We start from the raw sequence: 18,051 nt of genomic DNA on the forward strand, positions 1-18,051 counted from the left end.
TAACCTGTGACATGACATTTCTTTTGAGAATTTCTATTAGTGTAGCGTTTCATTTTAAAATGTAGAAGAATTACCTACCGTGTTTGTATATTTCACTTCTCAAATGGTAATCCCATTTCTAATTCGCGGAAAACATTTGCATGATCTACTTTCTTCCCCCTTTAAAGCCTTGATTAAAGTAATTCGTAAGTTTTTATGTACTGTGTTTAATAATTAATGTACTGTTAACTGTACTGTTTCAGTATTCTTTGTTACCTTTGTTAATAAATCTGCATAACTTTTTTCTTTAAAAAAATAGCCTTGACTATTTCGTGTGCACGGTAAAGAACGAAATCAGAGAACTTGTTAATATGATCACGTAAAATCCTTGCAGTAGAATCACTTACTTTGAATGTCTTATTGCTATAAAGACTTTTGTGGGTCGTGGTGGTTCAGTGGTTGAGCATTCACCTCTGGCGCGTAGATTCCCTGGTTCGATCCCAGCTCGCGCCAAGTGAACTTTATGGAGGACAAACACAGTGTGCGTAGGTTCTCTCGTGGTTCTTTAGTTTCCTCCCACATTCTTCATTCCACCATTTAATTCATTTCTAATCATCCCCTCTCCTTTAACCTAGCCGACATAAGCGTGGGACGTAAAACTTCATTTCATAAACACTTTTGAGTAAGATTTTTACGAAAACTTACAAATTTGTGATCTTTCGCGTAAGTTTTTCACAGTAATAAGCCCTTCAAAACAAGAGGATACTAGTGCAGGGAATTTAAATTACCATATTAATAAGTTGTTATGCCTTATCATTCACAGTTTTAATACCGTGCACCGAAATAGTGCAGGACTAAATTCTAAGAAAGAAGATAAGCTCCATTTGAGTTGTCCAGATGTGCTGAGGAAGGTGTCAAAAGAATGCCGAAATAGTACAGTTAAACAATGCATTAAATATTGGACGCATTAAATAAAAGAGTAAGTTTACTCATTTTTATAAATGTGCGTCAATTCATATCCTTGAATAAACACTTGTTCAAAATAATTAAAAATAAGAAAATCTAAAGAAAAAAGAGAACACGCTTATTGAAGAAGAGCAGAAGGTATCATTGGACTATTTGTCTCCAATGCATTCGGTCCTCTACTTTTTAACCGCAATCACCAAACGATAGGGGTAGGGCAAGGATTTATCAAATCAAAAGAAAATCAGACAACCAGTAGCATTCCTGAGCTTCCTGTATAGCGATCGAATTTTCCCAAATGGGCTTACAGGCAAAATGGAAAAAGGTTTACGATGTAACTAGTGAAAACACATTGTTAATGCAAGCTGCTTGAAGAGCTGGATTATACACGGTGAACCTGAAAGATGTGCACATACTCCGGGAAGTGATTCGTGACATCAAAAAGACAAAAAGTTCTTTTGCATGTTTTCGAATTTGCCACCTTGGAATCGAAACTCGAATCCTGACAATTGGAACGGAATAGAAGGATGTGTACAGCGTACACGACGCGGAATTCGACAGTAAGCTAGAGGACTTTTTGTCTTCTTTTGATGTCACGAATCAGCTCCCAGAGTTTGTATACATCTTTCAGATTCACCCTGTATATGAACAAATGCTACTCACGTTGCTCTTCGATTGTCAAAATCTGACTGCAGTAAAATAAAATAATCAAATTTTAGTGGCCTTCCCCGGCAGAATTTTCAAGACAAAAATAATAAATAACAGCTATTGGAAATAGGTTTCAGGAAGTTAATTAGCAAGCACAAGATATGTCCATTAACGTACAGGGTTAGCATAAATGATTCATTCGTTTTTGAAAAGCCTATATTTTCAAAACTGTTGCACGTACACACATGAAAGATATATGAAAAGAAACACAAACTCACGATTTTTATATTGTGTGGGAGCACGAGTCAATTATCTTTCCGATCGGATGTGGCAGTACGAGGTTAGTACCTGTCGAAAATGGAGGAAAAGCAAGAAGAAAGAAAGAAAAAAAAAAAAAAACGTCGAGTATCGTGTGGACGTGTCTTGTCACCAAAAGGATACATATTGGTCAGTGGTGCCCCCCCCCCCCTCATGTCCATGACGCACCTCCCCTCAATTGCCTATCCGTAGGTGTTCTTCCATGAAAAAAAAAATATTTTCGATTAATTTTTACACCCTCTCAAACATATTTATTCAGATTTTTAACCCCCCCAAATATTTCAATGACGCAGTTTGCGTCATACCCCCCCTTGTGGACACCCCTGTATTGGTGAATATTTGTGTGGGGTGTATAAACTTGGTTCTTTTCATATATCTTTCATGTGTGTACATGTAATACTTTTGAAAATATAGCCTTTTTTCAAAATGAATGAACCATTTATGCTCACCCTGTATAAATATAAAGGAAGCCTAACACTCCAAAAACTTCTTATAACGGTTTCTAAAGTATAAAAAAACTTTATTGTATTGGTAACGGCCATGAAGTAAAGTTGCATCGTAAGCCGTTTTACCTTCCTTTAATTGTCGGAGGAAGTAATGATGTTTGATTAAGAGAAACATTTTCCTTCTAGCTGTCCAGAAAGGTAATTTTTTTTTTGTTTTTCAATTGATTATGGTGACGTGTGGTGTTGGCAGTATGAGAATTCAGTATATTTGTTTCATAATGTGTTCAAATCCTAACTTAGAAAGTGTAATCTTGGTGTTCCAGGTAATAATAAAATCGTTATCAAGTGTGTGTGCGTGTATTTTCTTATTAAATTAAAGTATAATCCAGTTGTAAATATCTTCCTTAACGTTGCTTGATATTCTCCAGTAATTCAGTAATTGCTAATTATCCATTTTTTTTTCAAACTGTTTTGAGCTTTATATAACTAATTGTACAAATGTCTTTTAGAATCGCAAGTAGAATGGGCTTGTTTCTTAATGTATTGTTGATATTGTAATTAATGTACTAATCATGGCTTTATTCGAATGTTTCTTCTTTCTAGTTAACTTCATGTAAATACTCTGTGCTCTTGTGCAACTTCTTGTTTCATAAGGCTGGCAGGTGTGCGCTATTTTCTCTTATCTTTCTCTTACTGTAGCTAAGCCTTAGGTGATGGAATATTTCAGAGTGTTAAGGGGCACTGTGAAAAGATCGATCTGAGGTAGTGATATATATATATTTAAAAAAAAAAAAAAAAAGTTACTTTAGTTATTCCAATTTTTTTTCTCCTGTAATATGAATAATAATTCGAAACATTATTCAAATTACAAATTATTACTTGAACACTAATTTGAAATTTGCATGCTGAAAATTTGAAATTCGTCAAAATAAAAAAAAAATAACGCTTTAATTGAGAAAAAGGGAAGAGGGCTAAAACTAATTCACAGTTCTGAAAATTTCATAGTACTGAACGTTGGTTACAGCAACATTTTACTGTGTTTCCGTTCTCAACCAAAGTTAACTACTGTTCAATTGAAGTAGCTAGGCCAGCAACAAAATTTGAGTGCTACCCGGTAATTGAATCCAAGATCTGTAAGAAGTTTAAATTTGGTAATTAAAAAATAAATTATATTGTCTCTTGTGATAACATTTTTTTCACAGTTCTCTTAAGCTCTTATTGTTAATAATATAGATATAAATTATGTGTAGAAAGTGCGAATGTGTTGTGTGTGTGTGTGTGTGTTTGCATAATAAATAATGTAATATCAAGATTGCATTAGGCTTGTTAAAACTCAGTACTGAAATATTAAGTTTTCTGTGTTAATTATAAATGTTAGTTTTGTGTCACACAATCATAGTCATACGTCTTGCAAAGAAAATCAGAAAAATAAACACACTGCTGAACAAGACTGCACTTATTTAATATAAAAACACATTTACATGTGACGTTTCGATCTTCTAGCTAAGATCCTCATCAGACGTACACTCTCGTCTGATGAGGATCTTGGCTATAAAATCGAAACGTCACGTGTAAATGTGTTTTTATATTAAATAAGTGCAGTTTTGTTCAGCAGTGTGTTTATTTTTCTAGTTTTGTGTGTTAATTAGTTTAATAGATTAATTTTAAGGGAGTCGTAGTACAGCTGACCAAAGTAAATGCGCAAATATACAACTTATTTCTAAGCAAATGACTATTTTCGGCGTGGAAAAGTGATTTTGAATGATATTCTTGAAGAATACCAGCAAAACATGTTATAAAAAATTAAATTCAAACTGGCAAAAAAAAAAAAAAAAAAAAAAAAAAAAAAAGAAAGAAAGAAAGAAATAAAGAAAGAAAAAAAACTTGTTTTCGCAATTACGTTCATCTTCAAAGCCTGCACTTCATAACGCGATTCATCATTATCGGAAATTCGCAGAAAATGCGTTATCCGAAATAGTAGGCAGTATCTGATCACATTGAAACAAAACCTTCAGTTTATAACACCTCGCAATTATGTGCTTTAAACTAGAGAAGATTGAAAACAAATGCAAGCAAACAATTATGAGCAAGAAGACTTGGAAAAATTCCGAGAATATGTATATCTTCTGTCTCCATATTTAGTTATGTACGGTTTTCGGGTCCTTTTTGATATGGGAAGAGCATTGGTGCCGTCTCAAGGTCAAGCAGACCTGCCAACTGCAGGGGAGTCAAACTTGGAGAGTTGATGAATCAAACATCACGAACTAGAATAGTGTATGTCACTTTGTACAGATTCTAGGACACATTAAAACTAGGAAGTTCTTTTTCAAACACACTGTATTAAGAAGCTTCTGATTAACCGCACCAAAGTATAGAGCAAGCAACTAACACTTTTGTGTAGAAAAATATCATATGTCCATGGCAACGATCAGGAACCACATCAGTAATCCAACCATAATAAACAGATGAATTTTAAAGGTGTGAAATTCAGTAGATATGGATTTTTAGATTTGCTTTCTAGAAATCTAGGTGTAGTCTTGATTATTACGAGCATATGAGTTGAATTGATTTTGAGTTTAACGTCCCGTTCAACACCGAGGCTATATGAAAGGTGAACATACTGATTAACATGGAATCCGAACCACATGAACGCTCGCTGGAAAACAAATCCGGGTCTCCCACGCCATAGGCGCGTATGCTTAACCACTTAGCCACGAAGGAACTCAGGAGCATATGATAGTGCCAATGATCTTATAGGAGAAGATACATGTAGCTGAGGTGAATTTGTACAGTGCATTACTTTTAGGAAAACTAATATTGTTCAAAAAGTTTTAATAGCAGAAAAATGGTATCTGGCTTCGTAGTTTTTCTCGTAAGTTGGCATTGATTTGATTTCTTGTGTTCATCGTATTCCTACACGTGTCACTATGTAAGCAGGAAGAATGTTATATACACATATATACTTATTCTTTCAAAATTTACTTATCTCTGAGATCAGTGCGAAAGAGAGGAACAACAGTAAGCAATCACGTTTTGCTTCGCAATAGCTAAGTTTCAGGCAAGAAACAGGGTAATTATGTGAGTGATAAAGGACAGTTCGGGTAGAATTTAAAAAAAAAAAAAAAAAAAAAAAAAAAAAAAAAAAAAAAAACCGCCGGATAGAATGACAGCTTTTCAAGAAGACAATAAAGGTATGGCGACAGGAGTAGGGAGAGCACCGACCCTTCCAGTGGTGTTTGATGAGGCAAAACTTAATCAGTTGGCGTTAATTTTTAAGAGTTGAAAGTACAGGAAAACAACAGAAGCATAAGTAATATTAGATGTTCGGTAATGACTCAGATGACTAGACAGCTGAACTCTGGTTAAGGTGAGACTAAAAGATACTTCACGTCATAAATGACGATGCCTTACAAGAGAGAATTGCTGCGGAACTACATGTAATTTGTTCAGAAGTAGCCAGATGTTACACGTATCAATATTACTATCATCAGTGGTAACCGAATTGCGTATATAATCCACGATGTTAATGTCAGCGATTATTATTAAATAATTTCTGGATATAACCGGAAAACCACCACAGCCTCCAAAAGAGATTCCTCTCACTCTCTCTCTCTCTCTCTCTCTCTTTCTGTATATATATATATATATATATATATATATATATATATATATATATATATATATATATATATATATATATATATATATATATATATATAATATTTGAGAAACTTACCCAGTTTGAATTCACGGAACGAGGCTAAAGTGTTATTTCAGTTGTACTCCTTAGGATACTGCGCAAAGCGTACGAGAAACTTTCAGATCGTCATTCTCAGAGGGGATAGAGGAGGCGAAGAAAAAACTTCCATTTACTTCGACAAACTTTTAAGGGTTTGGATAGCAAAACTTCGTTTCAGTTATCACATTCCCATGACAACTCGGACAGAATATGGTAGATTTCGCTATATACCAAATAAGATGGGTTAAGTTACTGCAAGATTCTTCAAATAAATAATTAAATATGTGAAGATGCTAGCGCATATGCAAATACATAAGAACAACTAAACTAAGACATTATTAAACAATAGCAGAAGGGTGTAGGATGTAATAGAGCGTGCTTTCGTGACCAAAGAATATAGATGATTAAACTTATTGCTTTTTCTTTTAACATCATGGACAGAAAACGACAGAACTTTTCTAACTATATGAGGAAAATGGAGAAGTCTGACTAGCTCTTAACTTTAGTGATTTTTCCTAATAAATCCGAAGGATGATTTAAAATAAAAATCAGATAGTCAAAGAAATCATACTCTTACAGTACGAAAAACACTACTAGCTTTGTATTCAATAATTGATTGATTTCTTGATTCAAGTCTAATTAAACGTTAGTTGTATTTGCAGTCGATTCAGAATATTATTTCGTATCTTTGCTTGGATATATGTGTGTATGTGTTTACTTTTAGTAATGTATGGTTAACTTCGTAGATTTAAGTTTATATGATAGCTTGTAAGTTACACCTAACAGTCTATAATTTATAACACGAAGGTAATATGTGGACTTCCAACGATTTCCATTTATTTTGTATCAGAAGCAGAGTTGGCAAAATATAATGGATCTGGGTTTAAAGAAAGGGGCCTGGTTAATATATATCGGTCGTAACTGGTCAAGAACACTTTCGAGGTCAAACTTTGTAATTCGATAACAATGTACTCAACAGTAGGACACTCTATCAATCAGTGTAGGTGCACAACAAGTGTTCTCGCATAATCTAAAGGTTTCGGGCACGAATTTGAAAGTTTTATATGATTTTTCGTCCGTCTTATAAGGAAGTTCTGAGACAGCATTTTGAATAACATTTTAAAATATAGGGTCTGGATGACTTCAACCTCTTGTTTCATTGTTGAATATCTCCAGTGTACAGTAGCTTCAAAACGAAATCGGAGACTAAGGGGCGCGGTGGCTCAGTGGTGGAGCGTTCACCTCCGGTGCTTGGGATCCCTGGTTCGATCCCAGCTCGCGCCATGTGACTTTGTGATGGACAAACACCGTGCTCGTGGGTTTTCTCGGGGTTCTCCCGTTTCGTCTCACTTTCTTCATTCCATCATTTCATTCATTTCTCATCATCACCGTCTCCTTTAGTCTAACCGGCATAACGTGGAACGTAAAACTTAAAGATTTCATTTCATTTTATGAATCGGAGACTAAATTCTGCGATTTCTTGCTTTTTGTTACTTTTTAATTCATCTAGTTTCTTATTACATCACGATGCTAACTCAGTCGAAAATATGGAATCCAGGACCACACGGATCAATGTTAAGGCAAGTTATCGATTCGATTACACGAATCACAAAATAATATGAGGAGAGAAAAAGGTAGAGGATAGTCTCAAACTTGCCCGTGATCGTAAATTGACGTCTTGTGTTCCGTTCGTGTAGTAAATAAATGACGGTAACCAGAATTAAAGGGATGTCCACGTGTTACTGAATTGAAGGGTTTATTTCTAGTCATCTATTTACAAGAAAATCGCAGAAACCAGCGTTCTTTAAGCACCAGAAAATTCGATCATTTTTGGAAATACCCTTCAATTCTGAACTATCATACCCTTTCTATTTTACCAAGTACACCGTTGACCTTATACCCTTCAATGGTAGTGCGTATGGTACAAATGAAAATGCTTCATTTAAGCCATATCAGTGTTAAATAAATTTAGTCACATATTGTGTCTTTCTTTTTAGTTGCAATAGTTCTGAGCTTCTGAGTGTCTTTAACGGGTTAATGTGTAAGTTTGTCCAGTTACAGCACGATAATAAAGTTGAGTGGGAAGTTCTCTATTGTGCATTTGGAATGATTGTATGTTTGCTGTGATATAATACAACATTTTCAGAATAGCTTAGGTATGTACACAGTACAGCAATTAGAAAATGAGACTAGTTATATAAAAATAATAAATTAATACCAAGAGGAGTCGTATCATCTCGTTTTATTGAAAGTAGGAACTTCCTTTGTCTACACATAGCTTTGCACAATCCAGTAAGTCATAGAACGACTTGTGGAAGCCCTGGACAATGATGTTTAAGGTCATCACTGCTTTCTGAATGATGGAAACATCGTCAAATAAAGCAACCTTTCAGTAGTGTTTTTAATTTGAGAATAAGAAAATTATCATAGAGGGAGGTCTGGGCAATATGTGGGGTAGCAGTGGCCATTAGTTCCTGATAATGATGCACTCTTTTCAATTTCTGCTCCGTCGTTAGGAAATGGGGCACAAAATGTGCAGGTAGTCTCCGTTTCTTCAAATTTTGTGCTATTATTTATCGATCTTTCCCTATTCACCCCGACAAGAGTTGATGTCCTGAAACTTGCATTTCAATGATGCAAAATAGTATGCCAAATTTTATCATTCATTTCAGTTGTTCTGACAGACCTGAAGGCTCGTAATTTCTCAGAAACTCTCTGCCTATATTGAACCTTTTATGCCATTCAGAAATACGGCACCGAGAGAAGCCATTGCCCCCTTAAGTCGTTTTCAATAACTCAAATATTTATGTTGGTGTTTTCTCTAAACGCGAACAGAACTTGATATTCACTTTATGTTCCGTTGTTGAAACGGTGACGAGGTATCGCAGTCTATACTTAGCCGCATCACACGCTATACTGGCGACCGGCCGAGTTGGAAATTTGTGGACGTGTTTCTAAAGCGAGATTTCACCATTATGAAAAACCTTCGTGACAAAACTGACTACGTAGAAAAAAAATCTCGCTTCCTAATTGCCACACTGTGTACATTTTGCTACACGTTTCAAAATTAGTAACAGTCACGAAACAAGGGGTGGTCTTTATATTTGTCAAACAAAGATTAAGCATAGCTACACTGTTCTTTAACTTGTGGAAGAGATTAGATACTTTTCGTTCCAGTAGGGATATCGTATCTCTGTATACTGTTGATCGTAAACAATGTAGATGTTCATTCTGGTAATATAAGCACTATAGCTAGCACTTACTAAACACAAAAGCCCGTATAGGACGTGTTTCAAAACTATTCAAAGTAATACAAAATGCTTGTTTTTTATTAACTAAACCAAAATGTAGTCTGAATACCACTCATTCCAGCTTTGGAAGTTCCATAAAATAAAAGAGAAATTCTGACCAAAGCATATACTATTTAATAAATAATAGTTGGCAAAGTATCTTTACCTTGATCAGAATGCGTTTGATGAAGGCAAAGATGCTTTGTCGAAACTCTAAGGCTAGTTTTAGACGGAAGCATTTATCGTAGCATTTCTCATAGTAAAAATCGTATCATCGATATCGTACCGTGTAAAGTAGCAAATGCTATAGCATTTCCCATGCAATGGCATATCCTATGGTATTTCTTGTCGATAGAACCTGCTTTATTTCGTAGCATTTTTCCCTGCATTTCTGGTCCGATTGCAGCGCCGTGGTGTGTTAAAAAGAAGCGAAAGATTTTGTGCCAAATATCCATGCTCTTTGTTTTGTATGAGAAATTGAATTGTAGTAAAGAAAAATGAGTTGGAGTAAGGATGCTCTTTGTCCACATATTTCTTTTTGATTTTCGTTTTTAATATGACCGGCGAGAACTGTTGTTACAATTACTATAGCTTTAGCTACCTCACGCTTACTTTCGGAGCCATAATTGCGCTCTTCTCCAGTGATTTGTTTGCCACGTCACGACAGATGCTTATCAAAATGCTACCGTTTCAAAGCACCATATACTTTTGATGCCATAGAATATTATATGAAATTTTTGGCAGCACATTTGCTACGACAAATGCTGCTATAAATGCTTCCATCTAAAACTAGCCTAACGCTATTATTTATTAAATACGTAGTATTTGCTTTGGTCAGGATTTGTCTTTTATTTTATATATATAAAAAAATACAGTATTAGAATTTATGAGCATTCTACCCTGAATCATAGTCTTGAGTGTTACTGTTAGCAGAGAAATATTACTGTTATGTCATCAAATTGAACAATTCTTCGCTGAATATAGCATATGCAGAATTTGTTGTTCAGACCACTTTGTACATGCCAGAACACAATGGATTTTAATTTGGATTTAATGGATTTCAAATGTTCTACATTTTTAAAGAAACAGGAAAATGGTGCAAAGATTGTTAATGACCCACTTGAAGTACACACCTTTTGACTCGTCGACACTGTTAGCAAATGTGGAACTTCACTTACTTGTTCGACAAATCTTCAAGGTACAACTGTTGAACGTAAAATTTATAAATAAATACCCGTTACCAGCGTATTGCTTGAACAAGCAAATAACATCAGTATTTGAAATATTAAATAGTAAGAAATATTTAGCTCGGCCAACAGTGCAGTCATTTGGTCGTTGGAAGTCCATTCATCACGTAATTTAAGAATGTGTGAAAGCAAGCATGATTGATTCTGTGTTGAATTCAGTTACATTGTTTTTACTTCGGAAGGTTGTCTACACGTAAATGTGGTATTCCTCTATGCAAAAGTACATTTGTTTCGTAGCTAGCATATTTGAATATCTCCGTCCTCGTTCCGCGTAATACATTCTTGAGTCAGTGTACCAGGACGAAACAGCCTATTAGGTTTTTTATTATTATTATTATTATTATTATTAAAATAAACTAACCACCGAAAGTTGACTCAAGAACTGAAACTGTAAATGTCCAAAGCGTTCGTAAGTATTTTCAGTCATGGCTGTTAGGAAAAGATATAGTAATTCAGATTTAGATTTCGTGTAACGATTGGGCATGGTGGCTTAGTGATAGATTGCTCACCTCTGATGCAAAGATCCGTGATTTGATTCCAGATTATGAGTGAGTTTATGGTGAACAGCATCATGTCTTCCCGTCCCGTTATCATTCTGTACCAATGGTGGATAACATTGTTCTCGTGGGTTTTCTCGCGAGTACTTCCGCTTCTTCCCATATTCTCATTTTACCAATTCCATCATCATTCACGTATCTTAATCCTCACCGTTAGCCTAAAGAACATAACCGTGCGACGGTAAACTGAAATATTTCATTTCCATCATTCTGTACCAGAAGCTAAACTCGGTATGTTTAAGCCATCCAGCCGGCGATTTAAAGTGCGAGGTGTGAGGTCAACATATCGCCATTGATGGTAGTTTTCTTGGCTAAGTCTGCTAGAGCCTGTTTATTCCGCCTGTGCCCTCGGAAACTATGCGAACTATACACCCCCGCCATCCTCTGATGGACGAAATCCTCCCTTTGCGTAGGGAAAAGAAGTAAATGACCTCAGCTATGTTGCCAGTTTTTCATTCAATCGTTTGGCCCTGATGAGTGAAGATCGTAGGTTGCTTATAATGGCTAACAAGACAGAGCACAGCGAAGTCCGTGAAATAATTCATTGTGTCAACGCTTCCGCATCCAACAATTGAAAGATATCGGCCGCAGCAACTTGTTCCTCCTCTTTCGAGGGAAGTACAGGAAAACACATCGACAGCAGCGCCAGAAGGGGCACAGTTCAAATAGAAAGGCTCTACCTCTTCCTTGTCAGGTGACTTTGTAGCAGTCTTCACGATGATGGGTGAACGTCACTCTGTAAACGGTATCTGGTTTTCGGTAGTATTTACCTATCTAAGGTTTAGCAAGACCACGCACTTCTTGACTTTGATAATGTCACGAAAACTGAAAGATCAATATGACTAGGGTGTAGGGTAAAAAAGACATCTTTAATTGAACCCTCAACTTTATGCCCTTTAGGCTGAAGGTGACGCATGGAATATTGATAAAACTTCGTTGAATCGAAGTTTAGCATATTTTGCAGCACTGCGGCTATATGAGACATGAATCTACAGTTTTAAGGTAATCGAAACATCGTAATTCGTTCAGCTTTCAAGACTGACTAAATGGAAAACGAATCCTATGTACCAAAGGTAAACCAGTGGCGAGGACTGATTAATGAAGGTGAAAGTAATTGGTGGAACGTGAAAGTGGAAAAAAAAAAAAGTAACGGACGCGATGTTGTCCACCACAATCACACACGGCTTGGGTTCCAACTGGGAACTCATCGTAGCTGAAGCGAGCGCTCTAGGCTAAGGCGCAGGCATTCCATTACCATTCACTTACTTCCGCCATTCGTGTCCTTTATTCTATGGACAAGGGAAGTGTATGGAAAGTTAAATGAAAGTCTTTTTCATTGATTCGGATAATGAAAGCAGCACAGTTAATGCAGTGACATTTCAATAATCACCTCGTTAAACAAAATAGACCAGTAATCGCCAAACCGTCGATCGCGAGCTACTAGTAGCTCGCGGGGACATTTTTGGTAGATCGCGTTAACGCCCCGGTTGGCTAACTGTGATTATTCCACTAATAACAGAGGGTGCTGACGAAAACAACTTGCTTCTTTCTCCCGCGCAGCTGACGTTGGTAGGCTCATCCCTCACTTCGATTTGTATACGCGTAGGGTTGTGCACGTTATGTTTTTCGTGTCTATATTAGACATTTGTTAACTTGGATAGATTGATTTCATATTTACTAGAGATGTAAGTTTATAGGCAATAAACAAATGTAAGATATATTTAAAAAAAAAAAAAAAAAAAAAAAAAAGTTGGTAGCTCACAGTAGGATTTGAAAACGGTATGGTGACTCAGAAGTTTCATAAGTTTGGCGACCAGTGAAATAGATGGAACAGATTATTTTAGTGGATACAAGACAGTTGTCAGAAGTTACTATTTAGTGAGTAGGGAATATGTCTGAATTCAACACTTTTAAAGAATTGTGTGTTTGTGATATGTATTTATATATTTTTTTCCTTTATGCTAGATACATTAGAATGGTATTAGAAATTGGGAAAGGAATATTTAGAACAAGTAGAAAGTCTAGGGGAACACTATTACTAACTATTAGCTTGAACTAACATTTCATTTAGATTGCACGTTGTAAATCTTGCTGTAACAAATTCAACTGTTTGGGAAATTAAGTGTTATTTATTGCTACTTTGAACTTTCGTATGCTAACTGTTTTGTGCTGTATGCTTGGTTTCTTCGCAGCTTGGGCGGCAGGGTAACTTCTCTCTCACACTCCTTGTGTTCGTTCGCTCTATGAACAGAACAAGAGTTTGAAAGCCTATCGCATGTGGACTTCTTTGACCAAGCACTTCTGACAACTAATAAAATGGACGACCCATGAGGACGTTGGGCCCTTTTAGTTATACCTGTTCTATTTTCCCTTCAACCTGTGCATTTAACATTCTCTGTATCTTGTCGTTTGTCTATGTAATACAACTGAATATGGGAATTAAACTCCCATATAACTGACTGCTTTAAGCGTATTGTTAATGTGGAAAACTGCTTGTAATGTTTTGTAAATGGTAGTTGGGTCAGATGCAATGAGCTGCTGTTATATGATTGATAATCAGAAAAGTTGGTGTCAAGTATTGTTAAAAGCTTCGTGACGTATGTAATACAGTGATTTCTGTCTTTCTGTTCTTGTTTGTACATGTTACTACATAACGTTGCTAAACGTTGACAGAAGTTATTTCCTTCATTAAAAAAAACATATTATAGAAAAAAATGATTTAGTGTAGAGGTGTTGATCAAGATATACAGGGTGTTTCATATATTAAATAAATAAAGACTTCCATTTTCCATGCATCACAACTTTCCACTAATCTTTTTGTTTTGCCATACAGTTATTCTACATTTTCTTCCCTCCTTTCTTTCACATCCAGGTTCTGCTCACTTTTTATCTATATCATTGTTATTCTCTTCTCCGTTCATGCTAACTTTCCTCTGTTTTCATCTTACCCTCATAATTCCTTCCATTCTTCTTCATATCCATATTTAGAAAGCTAGTCACTTTTAGAAGTTTTCACAATGTCCATACTTCATGCTTCGTTATAACAGACCAAAACCGTATTCACGCAGTAATAAAATGTCGACTAACAGCAAGGAATTCGTGTTATTATTCAGTTCAAAATCTCTTGTCGCGAATTCTGTCGAGGAATTTGAAGCTTAAAACATATAAAACGATAATCATGCCTCTACGGTTGCGAAACATGGTCGCTTACTCTGAGATAAGAATGTAGACTGAAAGAATTTGAGAACAAGATCCCAAACGAATATTCGGACATAAGAGAAACGGAAGTAGGGATGCGAAAATTTCTTAACGAGGAACTACATGATTATACCGTTTATCAAACATGATTACGGTCATCAAATCTAAGAGGTTCAGGTAGGCAGACCATATAGCCAGAATGGAAGAAAGTAGGAACTGGAAGACCAATCGGAAAACGACCATTAGGAAGACCTTGGCGTAGATAGGAGGAGAATATTAAGATGGATCTCGCAGAAATAGGAATACAAAGTAGAAAGTGGACCCAGTTGACTAAGGATAGAAGTTAGTAGAAAGCTTCTGTGAACGCAACATTGAACCTCTGGGTTCCATAGGCTGTAGAATTAGAGATATGTTTGACGTGATAGTTTCATCACAGTCGCCACGTGAAAATTTGAATTAACCCTTTCTTTCTTTCGCAATTATCAATATATTTTTTTCCCCTGGAAGGCAAAACAATGATGTCGGGCATCAATTATTAAAATCTGTCTCAGTTTGTATACCTAAACTTAAATTGACGAGCCATACTTGTTTGTTTACGAAATTTAACCGTAAATAATTCTTAGAGATATAAATTCACTCACAAGAATGATTAGCTTTCACCAGTAAAACTTTTATGAGGCATAGATTTGATTCTGCCTGACGCAAGAATAAGCTAAATAATAAACTACGCGTAGTTTTATCTTAATATTGTAAAGCTTTTGTGTCTTTTATAAACCTGAAACTTCTGACGCCAGTTCTAGCTGACGAAATTATCTTTTCACCAGTACAGAATAAGGTGAGCCTGTATTTGTATTTTTTTTTCTTTGACTGTGACTAGAAACACCCTGTATATGGGAAAGTGCTCTTTAATTCTATAAATATAATGGAGGAAACAATTTCATGCCATTCTGTGTATTTGTTTTATTCTGAAAGTGTATTGCATAGAGATCGAGAGATTTATTTCTAATAAAAGTAATAAATCCCTCTATCGTGAACAGAAGCTAGTTTTCAGCTTCGGAGCTGCCTATTGAAATGTATATGCAAATGGTCATGCACACACATACAAATCACACCAACCTCATGAAATGCTGAAGATATTTAAAATAAATTTAATTTTGTATCTCAGTTCTTAGTCTAACGCTAGAAAGATATTGTGTCGGTTTTTAGATTTTCAGTGGGACTGTTTCAAATATATTGCATATTTCGTAATGAAACACCTAATCATTTAGTACAAAATCCCCGGAAAAATATTGAAATCCTGTAGATATATTATTGTAGGTAGTTTGAAGAAATATTTTTATCTTATAATAAATTAATTTTTAGTAAGATATGATATCGAAATACTCATATAAAAAAAGGAATCAGAACAGTTAAAAAACCCACTTTATTATTTCTAAAAATACAAGGAATTTCGTCATATGTACGTATAGCTCTGATGAAATTTCCCTTATTTACAGCCTTCTGAAAAACAAAAAAGAGTTAACTGTCGTACCTGATTAAAAAAAGAATGAGATTTATTTTTATACTGAAACTTTAATTACCTTGCACTCTTGAAGTATGTATAAAATGTTTGGAAATTAATTTTAGATTCGAACAGAACGTAAGCTCTAACAGTATTATCTTTCGTGTTGTTATATTGAAAATAAGAATAAATAAATAATAAAACAGTGACCAATTGCCCAAAATAAATGAAATCTTAAACTTGTGGAGCTGTACTGACGTTAGGCAGCATAAGGAACCTGCGCTTTGTCTTTTAAACGGACATCAACCTTTAGAGAGACAAAGAAGTTACTGTGCCCAGTAAAAGAGGCATTCTTCGTAATATTACGTACAGTAATGTTAGTGTAGCAGGATTATTTGAAAGGTTACATGCAGTAATGACTGCATGGTAGGATTGTTTGAGATTACTAAAAGAATGCCTGAAAAATTACACACAGTAATAAGTAGGAAGGTTATTTAAATAAGGAAATGCTATCTTTTCGACAAAGAAAAACTTACTCCAGGAATCAAGCACAGGAAAATATAATCGATGTTTTTTTTAAACTTTCTAACAGTAGGATGTGACTATAAGTCTTTTTATTTTGTACAGAAATCAATCCCAACTTTAGGGCTAAAGGCAAGAAAGGTGTTAAAAAAGCACGTAGATAAAAACTACATTACGGTTTATTTATTTATAGAGGTTCAAAGGCATTTTTAAAACTTACCTGAATCTAAAACTTAGCAACAGATTATCATGTCTTGTGACGTGATGTCAGCCGGAACGTAATAGATGATTGTTGCATTTAAGTATAGATAAATTTTACTTATTCCTTAGTATTCTAGTTTCGATAACGTTTTTCTGTCTAGAAAATGACATTGATTTTTATTCAAAATGTATCGAATTGTAGATTAACGTGCTGTTGTGGAAATTTGTAAGGTAAAATTTTGTTTTCATATTCCAGTTGGTTAATATCTTCGCAGGTTATTGACCGAAGAATAAAGATAAAAATCTCATATTCTTGAGTGACTTTTCATGTGAAGCATATAGAATCGTGGAATAAAGCTTTAATGGTGACCTATCATTTTAAATTCATCTTTCAGATCTTAAAAAATAATGTTCTTGTATCTCAAAATTTAACGTATTAAGTCGAAAATATAAGTAATTCAGTTTTGAAAGGGCCTATCCGGTTTGTCATAAGGACCAGACTGTGTCACTTGATCAGGTCAAACGTCACGTTGCGTGCTAAATCAAGTGTGGAGATTCCAAATCCAAATATGAGAGATTTCAAGCACATAATGACACGTGCTCTCGTGGGGGCGCCCTGGGTAATTCGAAGAAGATACATATACCTTATCATTATCATTGATTTTACTCAAACAACTTGACTTTTGACAATGTTCTATCCATATATACCTTACGTGTTATACATCGTTTTTTGAAGCTCTTCATTATGTCTTTGCAAAAATTTTTCAATTAGCATCTCCGTATTGTAGTTTTTGAGATATGTGAGCGACTTAATTTTTTCATTGATTTTCCATTGACTTCAAGTTTTCATGTTTCGTGACGTTTCACTATGTTCCATCCATTTCTGGACGGTTTGCTTTTGAAATATAGAATCTACATAGTTTGTTCTATATTTAAGCTGAATTTCAGTCATCTCCCTCGTTTGGTTTTTGAGATAAGTGGAGGAATTATTATTATTTCATTGAATTTCCATTGACAATGTTAATGTTTCGTGATTTTTTTAAAACTATGTTCCGTCAGTTTTAGGACAATTTGCTTTTCGAATATAGAATCTGCATTGTCTCTTCTATATTTAAGCTAAATTTCTGCCATCTCTCCAAAGTCTGTATACATCATTGCAACCGAATAGGCCCTTTCTTTGGAAAAATCTAAATTCTGCATCGGACTTTCGCATAATGGAGTGACATTTCGGTTTTGCTAGCACGAAAGAGTAGATAAGATAAAATTATTATAATTATTTGAAATATTACGCATATTAATGCCAGTGTACGAGGGTAAATGCTATTTGAAATATTACATATATAATGTCAGTATAGGAACAGCTTCAGACCAAAGTGGGTGGCCAATTGTTTTAAAAGTATATTGTTGAATTAAGCAGGGGTAAAAGTGTATCTGAATAGGTA

At 35.1% G+C, this 18,051-nt stretch overlaps 1 protein-coding gene across 9 annotated transcripts in view; it reads left to right on the forward strand.

Annotated features, from left to right (window-relative positions):
• Positions 1–18,051, forward strand: part of LOC145672066 (vesicle-associated membrane protein 3-like) — a 100,310-nt gene that overhangs the window by 73,887 nt on the left and 8,372 nt on the right. For 2 of the 9 annotated variants that reach the window (XM_081741308.1, XM_081741306.1), the window contains exons 6-7: positions 2,958–3,016; positions 13,380–13,817. The exons of 4 other annotated variants lie outside the window; for them this stretch is intronic. In XM_081741308.1, coding sequence (XP_081597434.1) covers positions 2,958–2,971 — 14 coding nt within the window. In that variant the 3' untranslated portion in view covers positions 2,972–3,016; positions 13,380–13,817. Of the gene's footprint in view, positions 1–2,957; positions 3,017–13,379; positions 13,818–18,051 lie in introns of those variants that run through there. 3 more of the 9 variants (XM_081741307.1, XM_081741305.1, XM_081741304.1) reach the window with 2 other exon arrangements.

This window comes from Thermobia domestica, chromosome 15 (assembly GCF_964235325.1).
Source record: "Thermobia domestica chromosome 15, izTheDome1.hap1.1, whole genome shotgun sequence".
NCBI classification, from domain to species: domain Eukaryota; kingdom Metazoa; phylum Arthropoda; class Insecta; order Zygentoma; family Lepismatidae; genus Thermobia; species Thermobia domestica.